The sequence below is a fragment of the Canis aureus genome, chromosome 31 (assembly GCF_053574225.1).
Source record: "Canis aureus isolate CA01 chromosome 31, VMU_Caureus_v.1.0, whole genome shotgun sequence".
NCBI lineage: Eukaryota > Metazoa > Chordata > Mammalia > Carnivora > Canidae > Canis > Canis aureus.
This window is the reverse complement of record NC_135641.1, coordinates 5,032,913-5,049,978: the sequence shown is the minus strand read 5'-3', so window position 1 is coordinate 5,049,978 and position 17,066 is coordinate 5,032,913. Positions and strand designations below refer to the sequence as shown.

The 17,066-nt window shown below is 43.1% G+C and overlaps 1 protein-coding gene across 6 annotated transcripts in view; it reads left to right on the top strand.

The window, feature by feature from the left end:
* TRIO (trio Rho guanine nucleotide exchange factor) overlaps positions 1-17,066 on the top strand; it is a 354,258-nt gene that overhangs the window by 148,012 nt on the left and 189,180 nt on the right. For all 6 annotated transcript variants that reach the window (XM_077879549.1, XM_077879552.1, XM_077879550.1 and 3 more), the window contains exons 7-8: positions 658-849; positions 8,680-8,811. In XM_077879549.1, coding sequence (XP_077735675.1) covers positions 658-849; positions 8,680-8,811 — 324 coding nt within the window. The remainder of the gene's footprint in view (positions 1-657; positions 850-8,679; positions 8,812-17,066) is intronic.

The following is a 17,066-nucleotide window of genomic DNA, read 5'->3' as shown; positions in this document are numbered from 1 at the left end:
TATTTTTGCAGTAGACTGGTAGGCTCAAAGATGGGCATTTCCACAGAGTAGAACACTTGATCAAAAGTTTGCATATAGTGTTGTTCCTTCCTTTTGTGCCTCAATTCCCCTTCCGTAGCGAAAGTGGGTCGGTTTATAGAAGATTCTCTGTTGGCCCCACACAGACAACTCGGGCTCATTGTGTAGACAAGAGAGCTTGTTTCTACAGAGAGCAGCCTGTGGTCGCTCAGTGGGTAGCATGTGGTTCCTGGGCTCTAATTAAAACCTGCAGTGTTGGATTTTCTCAGTTCTGGGTGACTACTTATCAGTAGGCTTGCCATCTGGACCCTTTTCAGGATTCGAAGCCAACGAGTGAGTAAGAGTGTATTTGTGTGCACCCACTTGTGTACTCAATTGCTTTGTGCCTACCAGGCTGCCTCTCAGCTAGTTGATTTGTAATTTTGCAGTTTTAAAAATAGCAATTGAAACCAATATTTAGAGTTTATGGAAATCAGATAGCAAATATGTACACTGTTATATACCAGGTGATTCTGCTGTGACAAATAAAATTGAAGTTAGTGGGTGGTGTTTCACAAAGTGCTATCATCCATGGTTCTTACAAGGAAGCCTCTTGTTTGCCTTCCTCTGACAAGCCCTCTTTCTCTCCCTCTTTTGCAGAACGTGTATGTTAATATAAATCGCATAATGTCAGTGGCAAATCGCTTGGTAGAGTCTGGCCACTACGCCTCTCAGCAGATTAAGCAGATTGCGAATCAGCTGGAGCAGGAGTGGAAGGCATTTGCGGCAGCCCTGGATGAGCGGAGTACCTTGCTGGACATGTCCTCCATTTTCCACCAGAAGGCTGAAAAGGTCAGTGCCTGGGACCCACAGCCCACAAGGTGGTGGCTGGAACACTTCCTCCCCCAGTACCCTCCCAACCTGCGGCCAGATCCTTGGAGGACTTTTGTATGGCATGTCTAGTGCTTAAGAACATGAGCTCTAAGGTCAGGCAGCTGTGAGTTAAAACCCTAGCTCTCTTACCCTGTGCTGTGCAGTCTTTAGCAAGTTACTTCACCTTCTGTTCCTTGGTTTTCTCATCTGTAAAGTGGAAATAAAAGTATCTACTTAGGGGGAGTATTTTATCATATAAATGAGATAATTCATATTAGGCAACCCATAGAGTACCTGGATACAGTAAGTACTAATAAGTGGTAGCCACTGCTCTTTTTCCCTTACTATCACTTTAATATTTTAATTATGCCGGTACCTGTGCTGTCCTGCTAGAACTCCTCCCACAAACCCTAATTAGGATGCTTTGGCAGCAAGTAACAATGCCTGATTATTATGTTTAAATATCAGGGGTTTGCTTTTCACACAAAGCAGGAAGTTGTAAAGTATAGGGAGTTCTAGCTATACAGCAATGGCAGGCCTGGGGTCTGCTCCTCTTAGGTTGCCTTGGCCTTCCTGTCCTGACCACAGAGATGATGCCACAGCTCCTGCGCCTCAACCACAGTGCCCATTATAGTCTGGTTTTGTGGAGCCTGTCACTTTTATCAGGGAAACTTTATTTTCAGAAGGCTCCTCCATCCCAAAATACCTCGCCTCCATTTCCATTGACCAAGAGCAGGGTGCAGGCCCTACCCTAGCTACAGGGGAGAGTGGGAAAAGGTGAACGTGGCTTTGTAGCTTACACAGCAGTAGGCAGGCTCTGCCAGCAAGGGCTAGGGTTCAAAAGTGGCTTTTGGCTAGGCAGTTGACAGTTCTTTCACATTTATGAAATCATGTGTATGGATCCAGGCTCCACATTGGCTTCATTTGCAGATGTGCTGGTCAAAATACTTAAAAAGGTAACACATAAATATGCGTACCACTCACCACACCTCTACAATCCTCCTCCAGTGAGCTTGCTTAAGCAGACACTCTGAAAGTAGCACAAAGGAAGTGCTTTGCTTGTGACTCAGACTTTAGTAGTGGAAAGTGTGCTGGGCAGGGAGATACCTTCTCAAGTTGTAGAGAAAGAACACAGGAACTTTTAGCCACTAGGAAGACACATGGGAAAGAAGCCTTATTTTCAGGGAGAAATATTGATAGGGGTAATCTTTTGACGTTGAGGGGAGACTACATTCATAGGGATTTGTACTGATGCTGCTAAGAAGGAAAATAGTATCTCTTTGTAATCTAGAAACAGTCCCGGTTGAGGAGTGAAGTCAGTATAGGTAAGATAGAGGTCCCAGCTTGCCCAGGGTTTTGGCAAGGCAGCGAGAATGTTGCACAAGACCCTAATTAGTAGTGATCTTGACTGTAGAAACCTTTCAAGTATGAAGCAAGAGAGGAAACTAAATGGAATATAAAGAGAAAAAAGTCTTAGTAGCTTCACGTGAAAGCTGTGAACAGAGACTTCCAGATTCCAATAGTAAGATTTATCACCTTCCTAAACTTATGCATTTAATTATCTTTATAATAAAGAATAAACAAAAGCCCACACACACAAAAGAGGTTTTTAAAAAAGTAATGGGAACCCATTACTTTTTCTGCTGTTTCAGTAGAAAACAGCACCATGTTCACCCTTGGTCCCTATCATTGCCCAGAGAGTAGGGGTGTATTGTGCCCTTTACCTTACTATGGATGGGAGGATGTATGCCATATGTATGGTCCCTGTACATATGTCATCTGGAGTGGTAACATATTATGGGATACAGCAACCCCTTGTAACTAGAAGTGTATAAACTGATAGTGAGCTCTCAGAAAGTTCCATGAAGATAATATGAATAAATGTGAGATGGGACAAGCTACATGGGTGAATAGCAGATGGTCTGAAGCATAGTAACACACAGGAAAATCTCTTTCATAAACATGGTAGGATTCAGAATTATAAATAAACCCCAAAGTTCATTGCTGTTCTGACCTGCTTGAAAATAATCTAGAAATGTGGGTGCTATGGGACATTTTTCCTCTAAAAACTTTATCACATATTTCAAATATGCAGCATCATGAGAGCCTGGGGTGTTTTCACTTGGATAAGATGAATGACTGTAATTTATGGATTTGAAGGAAACTAAACTAGATGAATACATTATTGAACATAGTTTTGTGGGATCTTGTGTAAACTGTAACAGTGCTTGAGGTCTCTGTGAGTATAGAGTAGCCAGAGAAGAAGCCTGGTGAAGAAAGGGCCTGGCATCTTGGCAGAGCCCCGCACACGACTGAAATGTGCAGATGAGACATGAGAACGTCTTCAGAGTGTGTCTCTACTCTCAAGTAGAAACATATTGGGAATCTTCCCCTTCACTGAACAAAGAGTAACATCCTTGAAATTCTGATGTGTGAAGGGAGATCACATCTACTAAGTACTTTTCCTCTTTCCAGGAGAGAAACAGCTCAGCTTTGGTCCTTTTCTAGAGTGCTTTGTCTTCCAGTTACATGTATGCTGTTTGCATAAGCCCCCCTAGAAGAGGACCAGAAACTTGGATGTCATAAATTAGGTTTCCAGCTTAGCTACCTCTGAACCCTTCCAGATGTATCTATAAGAAATTAAATCTGATTGGGGAGGCCTGACCCCATTGTTGATGGTTTTACCCAGGGAAGCAGCCTTCCCTGTAAGGATTACAGCTCCCAGCCGGGGGAAACATGGGCCCGGCACTGCCCCGCCATGCTCCTCTGCCATCTTGGTGGGTAGTTTTTATGTTGGTGTTTGCTGGTGATTTTGCAAACCTAAATCTTGAGAAGTAGACTAGATGAGAACACTGGATAGACAGCATGTATTCTGAAGACATCTCAGCCATCCATTCACTCTCATGTCCTCACCTCTAGGGAGGCTGTGTGTGAACCAGAATCTCCGTTTGCAAGCAGGGAGACAGGACCACAAGGCCAGCAGTGTTACTAGTACACGGTGTCCGGAGGCTCCAGCCTTCATGTCTTTTGGTCATGTGGCATATCCACTGGATAGTCTCTTCACACTAGGAAGCTTTCCTAGCAAATGTTACTAGAATTACATTTTTGTAAAACAAAAGAAAGTGATTGATTTTATTTCACCTTTCCATCTCCAGTTTTTACTATTAAAAAAGAATGATCTAGAGTGTGAAGGTGATCGGGCTGTGACATCTGTCACCCCACCGATTGCCAGGGTTGATCTGACTGGCCAGGCGGGTGTCCCCCTCCTCCATCCCCACTCCACATGTGTCCCTCCCAGAGCTGCATACTGCACCCAGGATGGTGACTTTTCCCGAAAGAGGAGGATGTTCTTTGGTCAGGAGCATGGCGGTACCTGTGCTCTCCTGCTAGAACCCCTCCCACAAACCTTCAGGGTCCATTTGTGGAAAGGAGGGTAGTCAAACTTCCAATACATCCAAATGAGGTGCTGCTTGTGGCAGCCTGACTTTCTTTAAGAAAAAAAAAAAAAAAAAAGTCTAGAGCTGTGCTGTCCAATATGGTCGCCAGTCACCATATGCACTTACTGAAATTACTTAAAGTTTATTAATAAGGTAATGTAAAAGTATTATTTCCTTTCTTTTTTTTTTTTTTTTTATTTATTTATGATAGTCACACATAGAGAGAGAGAGGCAGAGACGCAGGCAGAGGGAGAAGCAGGCTGCATGCACCGGGAGCCCGATGTGGGATTCGATCCCGGGTCTCCAGGATCGCGCCCTGGGCCAAAGGCAGGCGCCAAACCGCTGCGCCACCCAGGGATCCCCGGTAATGTAAAAGTAAATTAAAATTCCATACAGTGTCCACATCATGGCCACTGGCTGCTATACCAGACAGCACGGGTCTGCATTTCTATCACTGCAGAAAGTTCTGTTAATACTGATAAAGATTTACCTTTACCATGAGCCATCAATCTGATTACTGCATCTTCTCTAAGAGTATGAGAACCTCTACAATTTGGTAATAGCCAACAATAAAGTGCCAGTACTTGTATAGTTCTTTAGAATTTACAGAGCTCTCTAACACAAAATGTCATTGTATCCTTAAATCAGCCCAGTGACGTACAGGGGGCTGGTGGTATTATTGTCCTTATACTGTATTTGGGGAGTGATTTGGTTTTGTTGGGACTTCCATTGAGGTCTGTGACAGTCTTTTAGTTCCTGACATAATAGAACACTGTTTTCACCAACAAAGCACTTAGATTAAAATCCTTATAAAACTTCAGTTTCCATAAAAAGTTTTAGAAATAACATTTATGGTAAACATGACTTACCATAGTTATCCAGATTATTTTATCGTAAGTCTGGGTTGGAACTCAGAGGAAAATAATACTTCACTATTCCTTTTTGATTTTTTAAGGCAAATAATACACATGTAATTATTCCCATTTTAATGATGTTTTACTTTATTAAAAGCATAGGCCTAATTCTTGGCTTGTGGACAAAAACAAGATTCTCATGGAATAGAAAGAAACTGGAATAAATATGCATAAAAAGAAAAAGTTATTAAAGAGAACAGGTTTAAGGTACATGATACATGATCACTGGCATATTGTGGTTCAAACTGAGCCTGTCTCCTCTGAGTTACTGTGGTGCTGGTGTCAGAGCTTTGCACACGAAACCAACTCCCCCCTCCTCTGCTTTCCACAGGGAGAGAAGGGAGCCCATCTTCCTTGTAGGAACCAGAAAGAGTGCATGCTGAATAATACTCATGAAGAAAAATGGTGAAGTAGGCAAATATAAAAATGACAGGCAAATGTAAAACTTTTAGGGTAATACTTTCTAAAAATGAAAACATAAATGAAATTAAGAGTTGTTGAGTTCCTATGTATACTATATATGTATGTGTGTGTATAGACATTTTAAACTGGTTTTAATTTTGTCAATGAAATATTTGAAAAATTCCTGTTCTAGGCAGTTTCTGTTTCCTAAATGGGCTAACCACCTGTGCTCAGCTGTGCCCTGTCGGGAGTCCCCATGTGGAGGGAGGTAGGCGCCAGAGAAAGGCACCAGGTCCGAGTGGCAGCAGGCAGAGCAAGCCAGACAGCTGAGCAGCTCCCAAGTTGGAAACCTCCATCCTCTCAGCATATGGAGGGTAGTGGAATAAATGTTTATGAAAACAAATCTAATTAATTAATTAAGCTCTCCTGTTAAAGCTGTAGGTATTACTCTGCCCTCATCTGCTTGCCTCAGTTTTGCAAACTGGCTGAGCCAGACCCATCATCCTGCATTCAGCTACATTTTAACAAAGTCATCATTCTGCTGAGCATCACAAGTCCCAGTTCTATAGGCAGCTCCTGATTTGAATTCATGGAGAAATGTTTCTCTCTCCCTCTCCTGTCTTTACCCTCAGCCTAGCTGGATACCATGTGTTTTCGTGTTTTGATCTAATGGGCATCTAAAGCGTCAGAGACTATAAACAGGCTGCTCTGATCTCACAAGAGTATGGTAGCCACCTTCTGCATTGTCCTTTACAGGGTGGTCAGGCTCTGTTCCAGACAGATTCCCGTGGTGTTGTAATCCCAAACCGTGTTTCTCAAGATGGTGATACATGTTGTGGGGGAGTGGTTTGGAGGGGGTGGAATGCATAAGAATGGTCAGAAAAGTTCGGGAATGTACATACCAGGCTGCCCCCATTGCCCATCTGTAATGCATGTTATCATATTAAAAGGCTCTGAGAGGTTCTCTTCCATATAGGTACCTGTTGAACTTTGTCACTAGAATGCCTTTTCCTTGGGGGAAAACCTATTAGTGCCCTCTTTTTTGACTTTCTGATTGGAGATTGCTACCCTGGTGGCAGTGGGTATTTCAGAAAGCATTAAGGGCTTAGAGCTTGCCCTTTGGGGTCTAGGGTTGCCATCTCATAAACAAAAGACAAATTACACTTGTACAAAATCCTGTGAAACCATGGCCAGGTTTATTTCTGTCTGGCATACCTTAACCCAGTGAATTTAGATGTGCAGAATCCCTTCTCCACGAGATTTCCACATGGCAGGCCATCCTCTGTATTTAGGACCTGGCTATATTTTTCAAGTAAGTGTAATCAATACCCTTTCCATAGACTTGAAAAAATTGTAACTTACTACAGGTGTATATAAAACATCTTGAAAGTTTCTCTTTACTGGTTGCTTCAGAAATTGGAGTTGAATATATTTCAATAGTCATTTTGGTACAGTGATATATTAGCCCAACACTTCTGTTTATTGTGTGGTATTGATAAGTGAAACTTGTTTCCACCTTGTTATAACAGAAGCATTTTAGCCTCTTCTAAAGAATATATGGTGACTCTGGGTGTGCCACAGTGGCCATCATGCAGGAGCAATTAACTGATGATTTGACCTGATGATTTATGAATGATGGTTAACCTGAGTCAATTCATATTTGAGAAAGGTTTACAGTGATTAGTGTTAAATGTATTAGTGGAAAAAGTAAAATCGAGATCAAGAATACTTAGAATCATTCAGCCTGACCTATTTGACATTTATAGAACACTCCACACAAGAAATCCTTAGAAATATGTGTGTGTAGTCACACATGTACACATGTGGAGGGGAGAGGTGTAAAGTAACTTTATTACTACTTCTGTTGCCCTGTTGGTGTTAGGAATGCGTTACAAGAGGATGTTCCCTGCATTGGTGTCAGTTAAAGCCATCAGATGCTATCATATGACACATTAATGCCCTACAAATTGCTTTCAAGCCCCAAGGTTTGCATACAGATATTTTTCTGAGCCAATATGTTAATAATAAAAGGATTTTTATGAACATTATTACTTGGGTGACTTGCTTATTTTAAGTTTCTAAAAATGTCATAAGTAACTGGGAGGCCATTCTCCTATATATTTTTAGAGACTCATAGCATGTTTCCTGTTTGGCAGGTCACCCAATTTTAAATAGTCACCCTTTGCATCCCCTGGTAAATGTAGAAAGATGCCAGGCAATTAGAGTAGAAGAAGTAAAGTCCGGGAAATGTGTCCATGCCTATTTGGCTTAATTGAATTAGTGTCTTTAATTGGGCTTCTGACACTTCTTTGTGATGAATGCTGATAGGATCTCCCTAGGAGGCCTGCCAGTGATTTCTCTGCTATTGATGGATCCTGGGGCTGCGGGGGTGGCAGTGGAGAAAACTGAGGGGAGGTTGGATGGCAGTTCTCAGCCCAGACTACAGCTGAGACTCTTCCCTTTTTGTCTGCATGCAAAGTGAAAAAGACCTCTGAGTGAGTGTGCCACCTCCCTCGGCCTTCCCGGAGGCTTAGTGGGCACAGCTGAAGAGTTTGGGTGGCCTTCATTTGGTCTTTTTGGGAAAATGGGCCTGCTACTCTTCCTGTGTTCAGGTAAAGGATTTCAGACACTAGGGCTTCCATCAGCACGTCTGTGTTAGAAGAAAGCAGGAAGGCTGGAGCAGCCATCTGGCTGAGGCCTGGGCGCAGCACGCTTGCACCCAGCGGTTCGGAGGAGGGCTGCGGAGTGAACTGGGAGGCCCAAACCGGAATGCCAGACGGCTGCTGCACACAGACTGCTAGCCGTGAGCCTGTCACCAGGGGCCGTCATCCAGACTTCTGCGAGGACTTGAGCTCAGATGGAATCCAGCAGTGGCTCGCGTTAGTGTGAGGGCTCACGTAGTGCCGTCTGAGGTGGACACGACACTCAGCCCCACTGCGTTCTTAGGCTCTCTCTCAACTACTGTAATTGCAAAACCACGTTAAAAAAATAATCTACTTCTCAGTACAAATTGCCATTGATAGAAATTATCCCCCTTTTTTTTTTAATCTTCCAAGTATATGAGCAACGTGGATTCGTGGTGTAAAGCCTGTGGTGAGGTAGACCTTCCCTCGGAGCTGCAGGATCTGGAGGATGCCATTCACCACCACCAGGGAATATATGAGCACATCACCCTTGCTTATTCCGAGGTGAGTGGGCACTTCACTCTAGATGCAAAGAGAAAGTCGTAGACTTCCTGTTACACTGCAATTTTGTTGTGACTTTTAAAGTATGTGTGCTAGGGTGGGGGGTGGGGCTTGTGTAATACAGGGTGGTGAGCCTTGAGCGAATCTCCTGGCCCTCTGTGGATCTCCTCCAGAGTGCTTATGTTTTTTCATCTGCTAGAATAAGTGAAATTTCAACATTCTGATCTTGCAAGTACTTAGGAAATACATATTTTTGCATGCTATTCAGTCTAGCTGAACTCAATTTAATTTTCCTGAATGAAGCTTTCTAGAAAGGAGGGAAACTTGATACTGCCTCATGTTTTGGATCAAAAAGCATGCACTATTTTGTTTTTAAGATTTATGTATTTATTTGAGAGAGAGCATACAAGTGGGAGGGGCAGAAAAAGAGGAGAGAATCTCAAGCAGACTTCCCACTGAGTGTGGGGCCCATGTGCGGTTCAGTCTCACAACCCTGAGATCATGACCTGAGCCGAAACCAAGAGTCAGATGCTCAACTGACTGAGCCACTCAGGTGCACAAAAACACACACTGTTTGAAGCTACTGGCTGTTTTAGAAATCCAAGTATTGTATTTTCCTTATTACTTTAAGGTAAATTATTTATTTATTATATCTCTGTCTTATTTATTGCCCCCTTTTTCTGGGCCACATTTTTAAAATTTCATTTATTATTATTAGAGGGAGAGACAGACACACACGCTCATGTGCATGAGAGGGAGGGAGAGAATCTTAAGTAGGCTCCATCCCACCACCCTGAGATCATGACCTGAGCCTAAATCAAGTGTTGGATGCTTAATGGACTGAGCCACCCAAGTGCCCTTGGCACAGGCCTTTTTTGAGGACTTTATGTGATCACTTACTTAATGTTCACAACTCTGGGGCACATGTCTTTGTTGGTTGTGCTGTTAAAATGAGGAGACCAAGGCTCCGAGATGAGATGACTTGTGCCAGGTCAGCCACTGGAGGAGATGGAGCAGAGACGTGAACCCAGGCAAGCAGGTTGCATGCTCTCAGCCACCATCCTGCTGCCTCTGGGTGCTCTCACATGTAGTGAGTGCAGAGAGCTTGAGCTGTGTCTCCCTCATCCACGTCGTGGTCATCAGGCCAGTCTGCCTTTGTGATACTGGTTAAATTCCCAGAGGGGGGTGGGGGTGCATGCCTGTTTTCAGCAAGGTTTCCCCCACTCTCCTTTCATTGTTGGCGTCTACAGTTGTGTATGTGGTGATGAAAGATCACCAGAGACTGGAGTAAGAAATAGTACAAAACCCCTGGCAGAGGGCAGGGCACAGAGTGGATGCTCAGTATATCCACATCTTCCTTGATTGGAACTACAAAAACACTTGTCAGAGTCAAAGGGAAGAAATTGGTGGCTTGCTTTTCAGTCTGGCACTTCCTGCTTCACCAAGCAGCTACCACTCTCCTGTCCTTGGGCCCGGGCCTCCAGATCCTTTGGTGTCTTTGGGCGAATGGAAGGGATATGTGGATGTGCGCAAGGCCTCGATATTTACTTCAGAATCTGGTCACACCTCCTGCCCTGAAGGTTGAAATCTACATGATTGTTCTCTGGACACCTTTTTATCCAACAAGATCCCCCTCCCCCTTTTTTTTTCAGCACTGTTTTATTTTGTCCATGGAGTGTTACAAAAGTCCACTTTGTATTCTTAATTTTGCACCCAATATATTTTTAGCTAATTTGGTTATCTGGTTCATTTAGGACCTATATAAGTATTAGTGACAGTGTTTTTAATTTGTTTATTATTTAATTTTTAGAGGGGGTTGGGAGAGAGAAGGGAGAACAAAAATCTGAAGGAGGCTTCACGCCCAGCGTTGAGCTGCATGTGGGGCTGATCTCACCTCCCTGAGGTCATGACGCGAGCTGAAATCAAGGGTTGGATGCTCACCCGACCAAGCCAGCCAGGTGCCTAGTGATAGCCTTTTTAATAGTAAAAGTGAAAGTTGAACAGATCTGTAATTTTTTCATCACATTAGTTCATGAGGATTATTGTGAGTTCCAAAAAATATTAAGTCCTTTCTCCCTAGAGTACCATCTCTAGGCATTGTCTGACTTTGACCTGTAATAAAGAAAGTGAGTGATATCGTCTACCGTGTAAGTAGGCCTTCACTCATCTACTTACTAATGATTTTCTTGGGAGCTGCATTTTGGTTACCGGATAGGTTCCAGACCTCTTTAGGGTTGAATAGCTCACTCACAAGGTGATCAGCAGCAGCTTGGCCACAGCCTTTGCTGACACAACTTTTGTCCGAGTCAGCCTGACCTGACCAGTGGCATCCTCTGCTACAATGACCAGTTCAGTCTGCCTCTTGCCTTTGAACTTCTAGTCAAGTACAGAATCTGTAGAAATGGGGCATCTTGACATGGAAACTTAACCTGTGGTGCAGTTTCATTAAATTTTATATTGCTATTAAAGTCTTAAATAGTTTGATGGCAAGTAAACTGCTTTTCAGGCTAAGGGCTTAAACCACAATTTTTAGCCTAAAAACATGTTGTGACTGAGCTATAAACTTAAGGAAAACAGTAGCCTAACAGTGAAATGAACAGGAAAGACTTTCAATAGAACAGAACAAACTTTTTTTCCTTTTTAATTAAAGTTTGAAATGGTTTCAGACTATAGAAACCATTTATAGAACCATATATAGAAACTATAGACTTCTCTTCCACATTTTTCCACATTTGCTCTCCCCACCCCCTGTCTCTGCAGTTAGTGAACCAGCTGTGCTACAGCACAGCCATCCTGCCCCCAGACCCAGCCCCAATTCCCATGGATCTCACTATGCCTGGCCCGGGGCCCTGTCCAACAGCATGTGTTACACTCAGTGGACACATCTCTTCAGCTTCCTTCACAGTGGAACATTCTTTAGTCTTCATGACAGTGAGAGAGAATATAGCTCATTCTCTAGGATGACCCTCAATCCCTGCCCATCCAGCCAATTTTCCTCCTGTGCTGTTAAAAACTGAGTGTCACAGCAGGGTCGCAGGATGCTGACCCCTCCTGCCAACTTGGTGAAGTTGGTGTCTGCAAGGTTTCTCCAGTGAAAAGTCACCATTAAAAAAATTTGGTTTTGAGCATTTTGTGGGAGATGGTTCTTGCCCCAATCAGCTACCCTTGTTGTGATGGCTGGCTTGTGGCCAGTAATCCTGCTCTATTTATTACGTGGTTTGCTACTGTGAGGAAGAACTTTATTTTCTCTCTTTCCTATCTTTTCATTATTTCAGTATGTATTTATGGTATATTCAACTCCAATACTCTATTTTGATGCTTAAACTGTCCATAGTTAGCCAGCAGAAGCCCCTTTTTGTGTGTGGTTTTCTTTTGTTTGTTTGTTTTTATTTTTGTTTTAATGTCCTTATCATTATCTGAGCACTCCTTACTTTCTTGTGTAATGTTCCCAGGCACATTTTGTACTTTTCCTGCCTCATCCCTGGGATCAGCCATCTCACCGAAGAGTTCAGTTACTTCTGTGGTGTGGTATTTAGACACTAAGATGGGGGCGCATAAGAGTGCTTGTTTGCTTGTGGGGTGTCAGTGCTTCTAGGCCCTCAAGGCAGACAGTCAGGAAACCTTTGTAGGCGGCTGTGTACCTGTCCACCCACCCACCTACCCATGCACGCATACACACCCACCTGAAACTGCTGCTGTGTCACCCTGTGTCTGTTTTAAACATCCACATGTCCGTACTGGTGCTTCCAGTTCTAATCCAATTAGGGCTCTTTCCAGCTTTTCCCTTTCTGTATTTACAAATCCTTCTCAGATGACAAGAAGCCTGGCTCCTCTTATCCTCAGATCTATTAACTGTTCAGTGAGTGAATTTTCTCAATCTGCTGAGTCTCCTAGCCACTTTGGCTTCTCTGTATGCTTCTCTCCCCCACTCCCCGGATCCTTAGAAAGCCCATCAGGGGACACCTGTGCTGGCGCCCCCACCCTCACTGCCTCAGACCCTAGGCACCGTTTCCTCTTTGCCAGGAGGGGCGGGGAAGGAAGATGGGAAGGGAAGGCCTGCTTTTGATTTCAAAGTGATTTTTCCTTTCCTGAATTAGTGGTTTTCTAACTTTGGTGTGCTGGTTAGAGCAGCTGCTCATGCTCTATCCTAGAGATCGAGAATCTCTATCCATTTTAATGGACGTACTTACTGATCTGATGACTCTGCTGCAGAGGCTTCACCGAGCACATACTGGGAGCTAGTCCTTACCCTGTTTGAAAGGGTTGTGATCTGCCTAGGAGGCACTCCTCCCAGGGCTGTGAACCACTGCTGGGGCACGGGGTCCATGAGGAATAGGGACATGTGAGAATGGGACTTGTTCATCCTTTCTCATTTTCCCTTCTTCTTCGCATACATTTTTTCTTTAAACAGTGCCTGCAGTTTCTTGTCTCTGATGACACAAATTTGCTGTGGAAAATCTTCTAGCATTTTTTTTCCAAGACACAAACACCTGCTTTTCAGTGTTTTAATTAGACCCATCCTGTGGTGTTTCTATTTGTGATTTAGCAGCAGGAGCATACATGTGCCTTGTAAACACACACTTGCTGAAGCTTGCCACATTTGGGGCTTATATTGTCTGTTGTAGTTGATCAGAGGACAGTGAAGCAATAGACATGTCTGGGGTAAGCTATACTTTAAGAAACAGCATGTAGCATACTCATTTTTACATTTTATTTTTAAGTAAGCAAACTCATCAACTACTTCTCCACAAACTAAATTCATACAGATGACTTTTATCTCAGCATGCCCATGATGTTATGCAAACCTAAACACTGAATGAATTGTGCAGTGAGCATCCATGCACCTGCTGAAGTCTTCGCATGAGTAGCCCTTCTTGGGGCAGGAGGAAGGGAGATGGCACGTTGGCTTTGGCTGCTCTGATTTGCTGTGATACCAAGGTTTCATTTCTGTAATAGTTTCTCCATTAAGCAAATGTGCTGACATAATGCACACTTCAATGGGGCCTCATGGAAATTATCGGTTTGCTGCCTGTGAGGCCGATTGGCTTCCTTTTTTAAGGGACTATATATGTGGGTGATGGCATGATTAGTGTTAACAGCATATGAGAAAAACAGCTGAATGAGTCACGTTGATCGTAAACTTATAAAATCCTGCATCTTTGGTATATGGGGAAGCTCTGAGACCTTGCTCTAGAGGAGCTTCTGTAAGACGGTTGTTCCAAAGCCTCGTTAAGTATCGCAGCATTGCTGTTGATAGGCAGGGTGTGGAGTGGGTGTTTGGCACAGCATCTGAGGTGACAGATCCTGGAGCAGTCTCTCCCTGCCCTCAGGACTTGAAGCCTTGCAATGGCTTAAAGTATAAAGCAGTACAGAATGTCAAGTCCAACTGGAATCTGCAGAACATCCACGTTCTCTCATAGATCTGACTTAGTTCTCATAGATCTGACTTAGTTCACTTAGATCTGAAAACTTCCTGTTTTCATCTTATTTTGGTTCTTCCTTTCTGATGATCCTCTGTAGAGGTATCAGAGAGTCAAACGTGGTTAGATTGATCTGGTTTTGAGTAAGAAGCCTGATAGCTGAAAGCCCTAGAAACCTGCCTTTAGAGGACCATCCTAAGAACTTTGCCTGGGGAAAGAACCACCATCATCAGCAGGGAGCCAAAAAATCTGAAGGCAAGAACGTTGCCTTTTCTCTCTCAGGCGCCTCCCTGAAACATGGGTAAATGCTTCTGCCAGTACAGGACTTTCAGGTCATTCGCCTCTGTTATTGGTAGGAGCTTCTTAGCGTAGTCATCTTACAGGTTTAACCTCTTGGTTCAGGGAGGAAGTGTACCTGTTTGGACAAGGACCATTGACCAGAATGACAGGACATGCGGACCCATTGTCACTCTTTCCTGCTTTATTAGAACTTTGACTTCAGAATCATTTCATCAGGAGTTGGAAAGGATAGTGGTGGCTGTGAAGCCATTCCCAGGCTTAACCTGAAGGTGCGTGCTCAGCAGGCCGTGGCAAGCTCCAAGCCCTGCAAAAAAAAATCAAAACAAATTGTGTTGGTTTGAGCTGATGCTTTTCTTCACTATGTGCTAAGTGTCATCATTTCTGGTCATGCCTTTATATATCTTCTCTACTTTGCTTGTTTGGGTTATATCTGGAAAATAACATTTCATAGCACTTTGAGATCTACACCACCACATTTGGACTTAATTGACATATTGTAGGTCACGTGTGGTCTTTGGGTTGTGGTGATTTTTGCAGCCACAAGCAATAATCTCCAGCTATTGTTCCCTTTCCTTAGATCAGAGGAACCTTCTTTGTGTACATGAAGAAGATTCCTGATGGAATCAGGTTAGGTCTAACCTGATTTATGGGAAATGTAGAGTGCAAGTATCAGAAATAAGAATAGGGAAGTCTCTGTGAGCTGTGGTAGAGAACACAGGAATCCAGATCTTACCAGTCTTATAAATCTTATGTCCAGTTTGATTAAAAGTAAATATTCAGGGAATCCGGTGGTGGCTCAGTTGGTTAAGCATCTGCCTTTGGCTCAAATCACGATTTCTCAGGATTATGGGATCAAGCCCCATGTCAGGTTCCTTGCTCAGCTTGTGAGCAAGCTCACAAGAGAGTGTGCTTGTGCGGCTCCCTCCGCCCCACCCCTCACTCATGCTTGCTCTTTCTCTCTCTCGAATAAATAAATAAAATAATAAAAAAAGTAAATATTCAAGAACCAGATCGTTATTCTAGATTTTTAACAGTTAAGAATTTTCAGGGGATCCCTGGGTGGCTTAGTGGTTTAGCACTGCCTTCAGCCCAGGGAGTGATCCTGAAGTCCCAGGATTGAGTCCCATGTCAGGCTCCTGCATGGGGCCTGCTTCTCCCTCTGCCTGTGTCTCTGCCTCTCTCTCTCTCTCTGTCTCTCATGAATAAATAAATAAAATCTTAAAAAAATTTTTTTTCATTTTTCCTAACTGATTTAGTTATTAGAACATATTATTAGTTAATACATTTATGGAACATTAGTCTTTGTAAAATGTAATTTGCTCTGTGAAGACCCTGAGCACTGTATTCCAAGAAAAACAAAGAGCAGAACCTGAAAAAAATGAGCCAGTTCGATTTTTTTCAAAAATTACAGAAGTCCTGCTTTTTGATAATACAGGCTGATTTTCTTTTTTGCAACTATTGTCCCTTTGTGGGACAAGATTTGACTGCCTGAGAGCTAAAAAAAAAAATTTTTTTTAGACAAAACGCATAACTTCAATAAATTCATCTGGTTCTGTGGTTAAGAAACTACATCACATACTGTAAACATAGGCTATTTGTTTCAGTAAACTATATAGTAATATTTGGGCAGCTCTATACTTTTAAGTGTCTCTCATTATTTCTCTTATGGTTATTCTATACCATTTAAAAATTTTTATTTCTATGCAATAGAATGGTAGCCTTCATAAATTTGTAGAATATATTTTTTTTCTACTTAATACTCTACTTATGAAGACAGTCATTTTGCTGAAAGTCACTGAAATAGAAATGATATTCTTTATGTGCTTGAATATCTCGTCTTTTAAATTGATAAATCTACAAAAGCTACACTGAGGGGCACCTGGGTGGCTCAATTGGTTAAGCGTCTGCCCAGGTCATGATCCCAGGATCCTGGGATGGAGCCCTGTGTGAGGCTCCCAGCCCAGCGGGGAGTCTTCTTCTCCCTCCTTGCCTCTGCCCACCCCAGTGTTCTGTCTTGCATGCACTTGCTCTTTCCCTCTCAAATAAACAAAATCTTATTAAAAAATTAAAATAAAAGCTGCACTGAAATAGAATTGTTTCCAAAACGAGAATGTGCTGTCTGGTCTCCGTGGCTGTAAGAGATGTTCTCTTGCCTGGAATCTTCCCCACCACTTCTGTTGCCACAGTGTCTTCCACTGACAAAATTTGCTTTCTGTCAGTGTAGAAGTCCCAAGGCTGGCAGTGCAGGGCTGGTGCAGTAGCTCTGTTAGTAAGAGATCTCTGGATCCTTTTGTCTTTTGCCTCTTTTAGGAGGTAGGCTGCCATCCTTAAGGCTGCCTCAAGGTTAGTATTAGTTGCCAAAGCTCCAGCCATCTCCACCAAGTTCTTGGCAGCAGGGAAGAGAAAGAAGCAAGGGGGGCAGGAGATGATATATTCTACTTCCTAAACGTCTTTCCTGGAAGCCCCCTCAACATTTTTTTGCTTCTGTACATTGGCCACTCCTTTTGGAAGTGAGGTTGGAAAATGCAGTTTTATAAC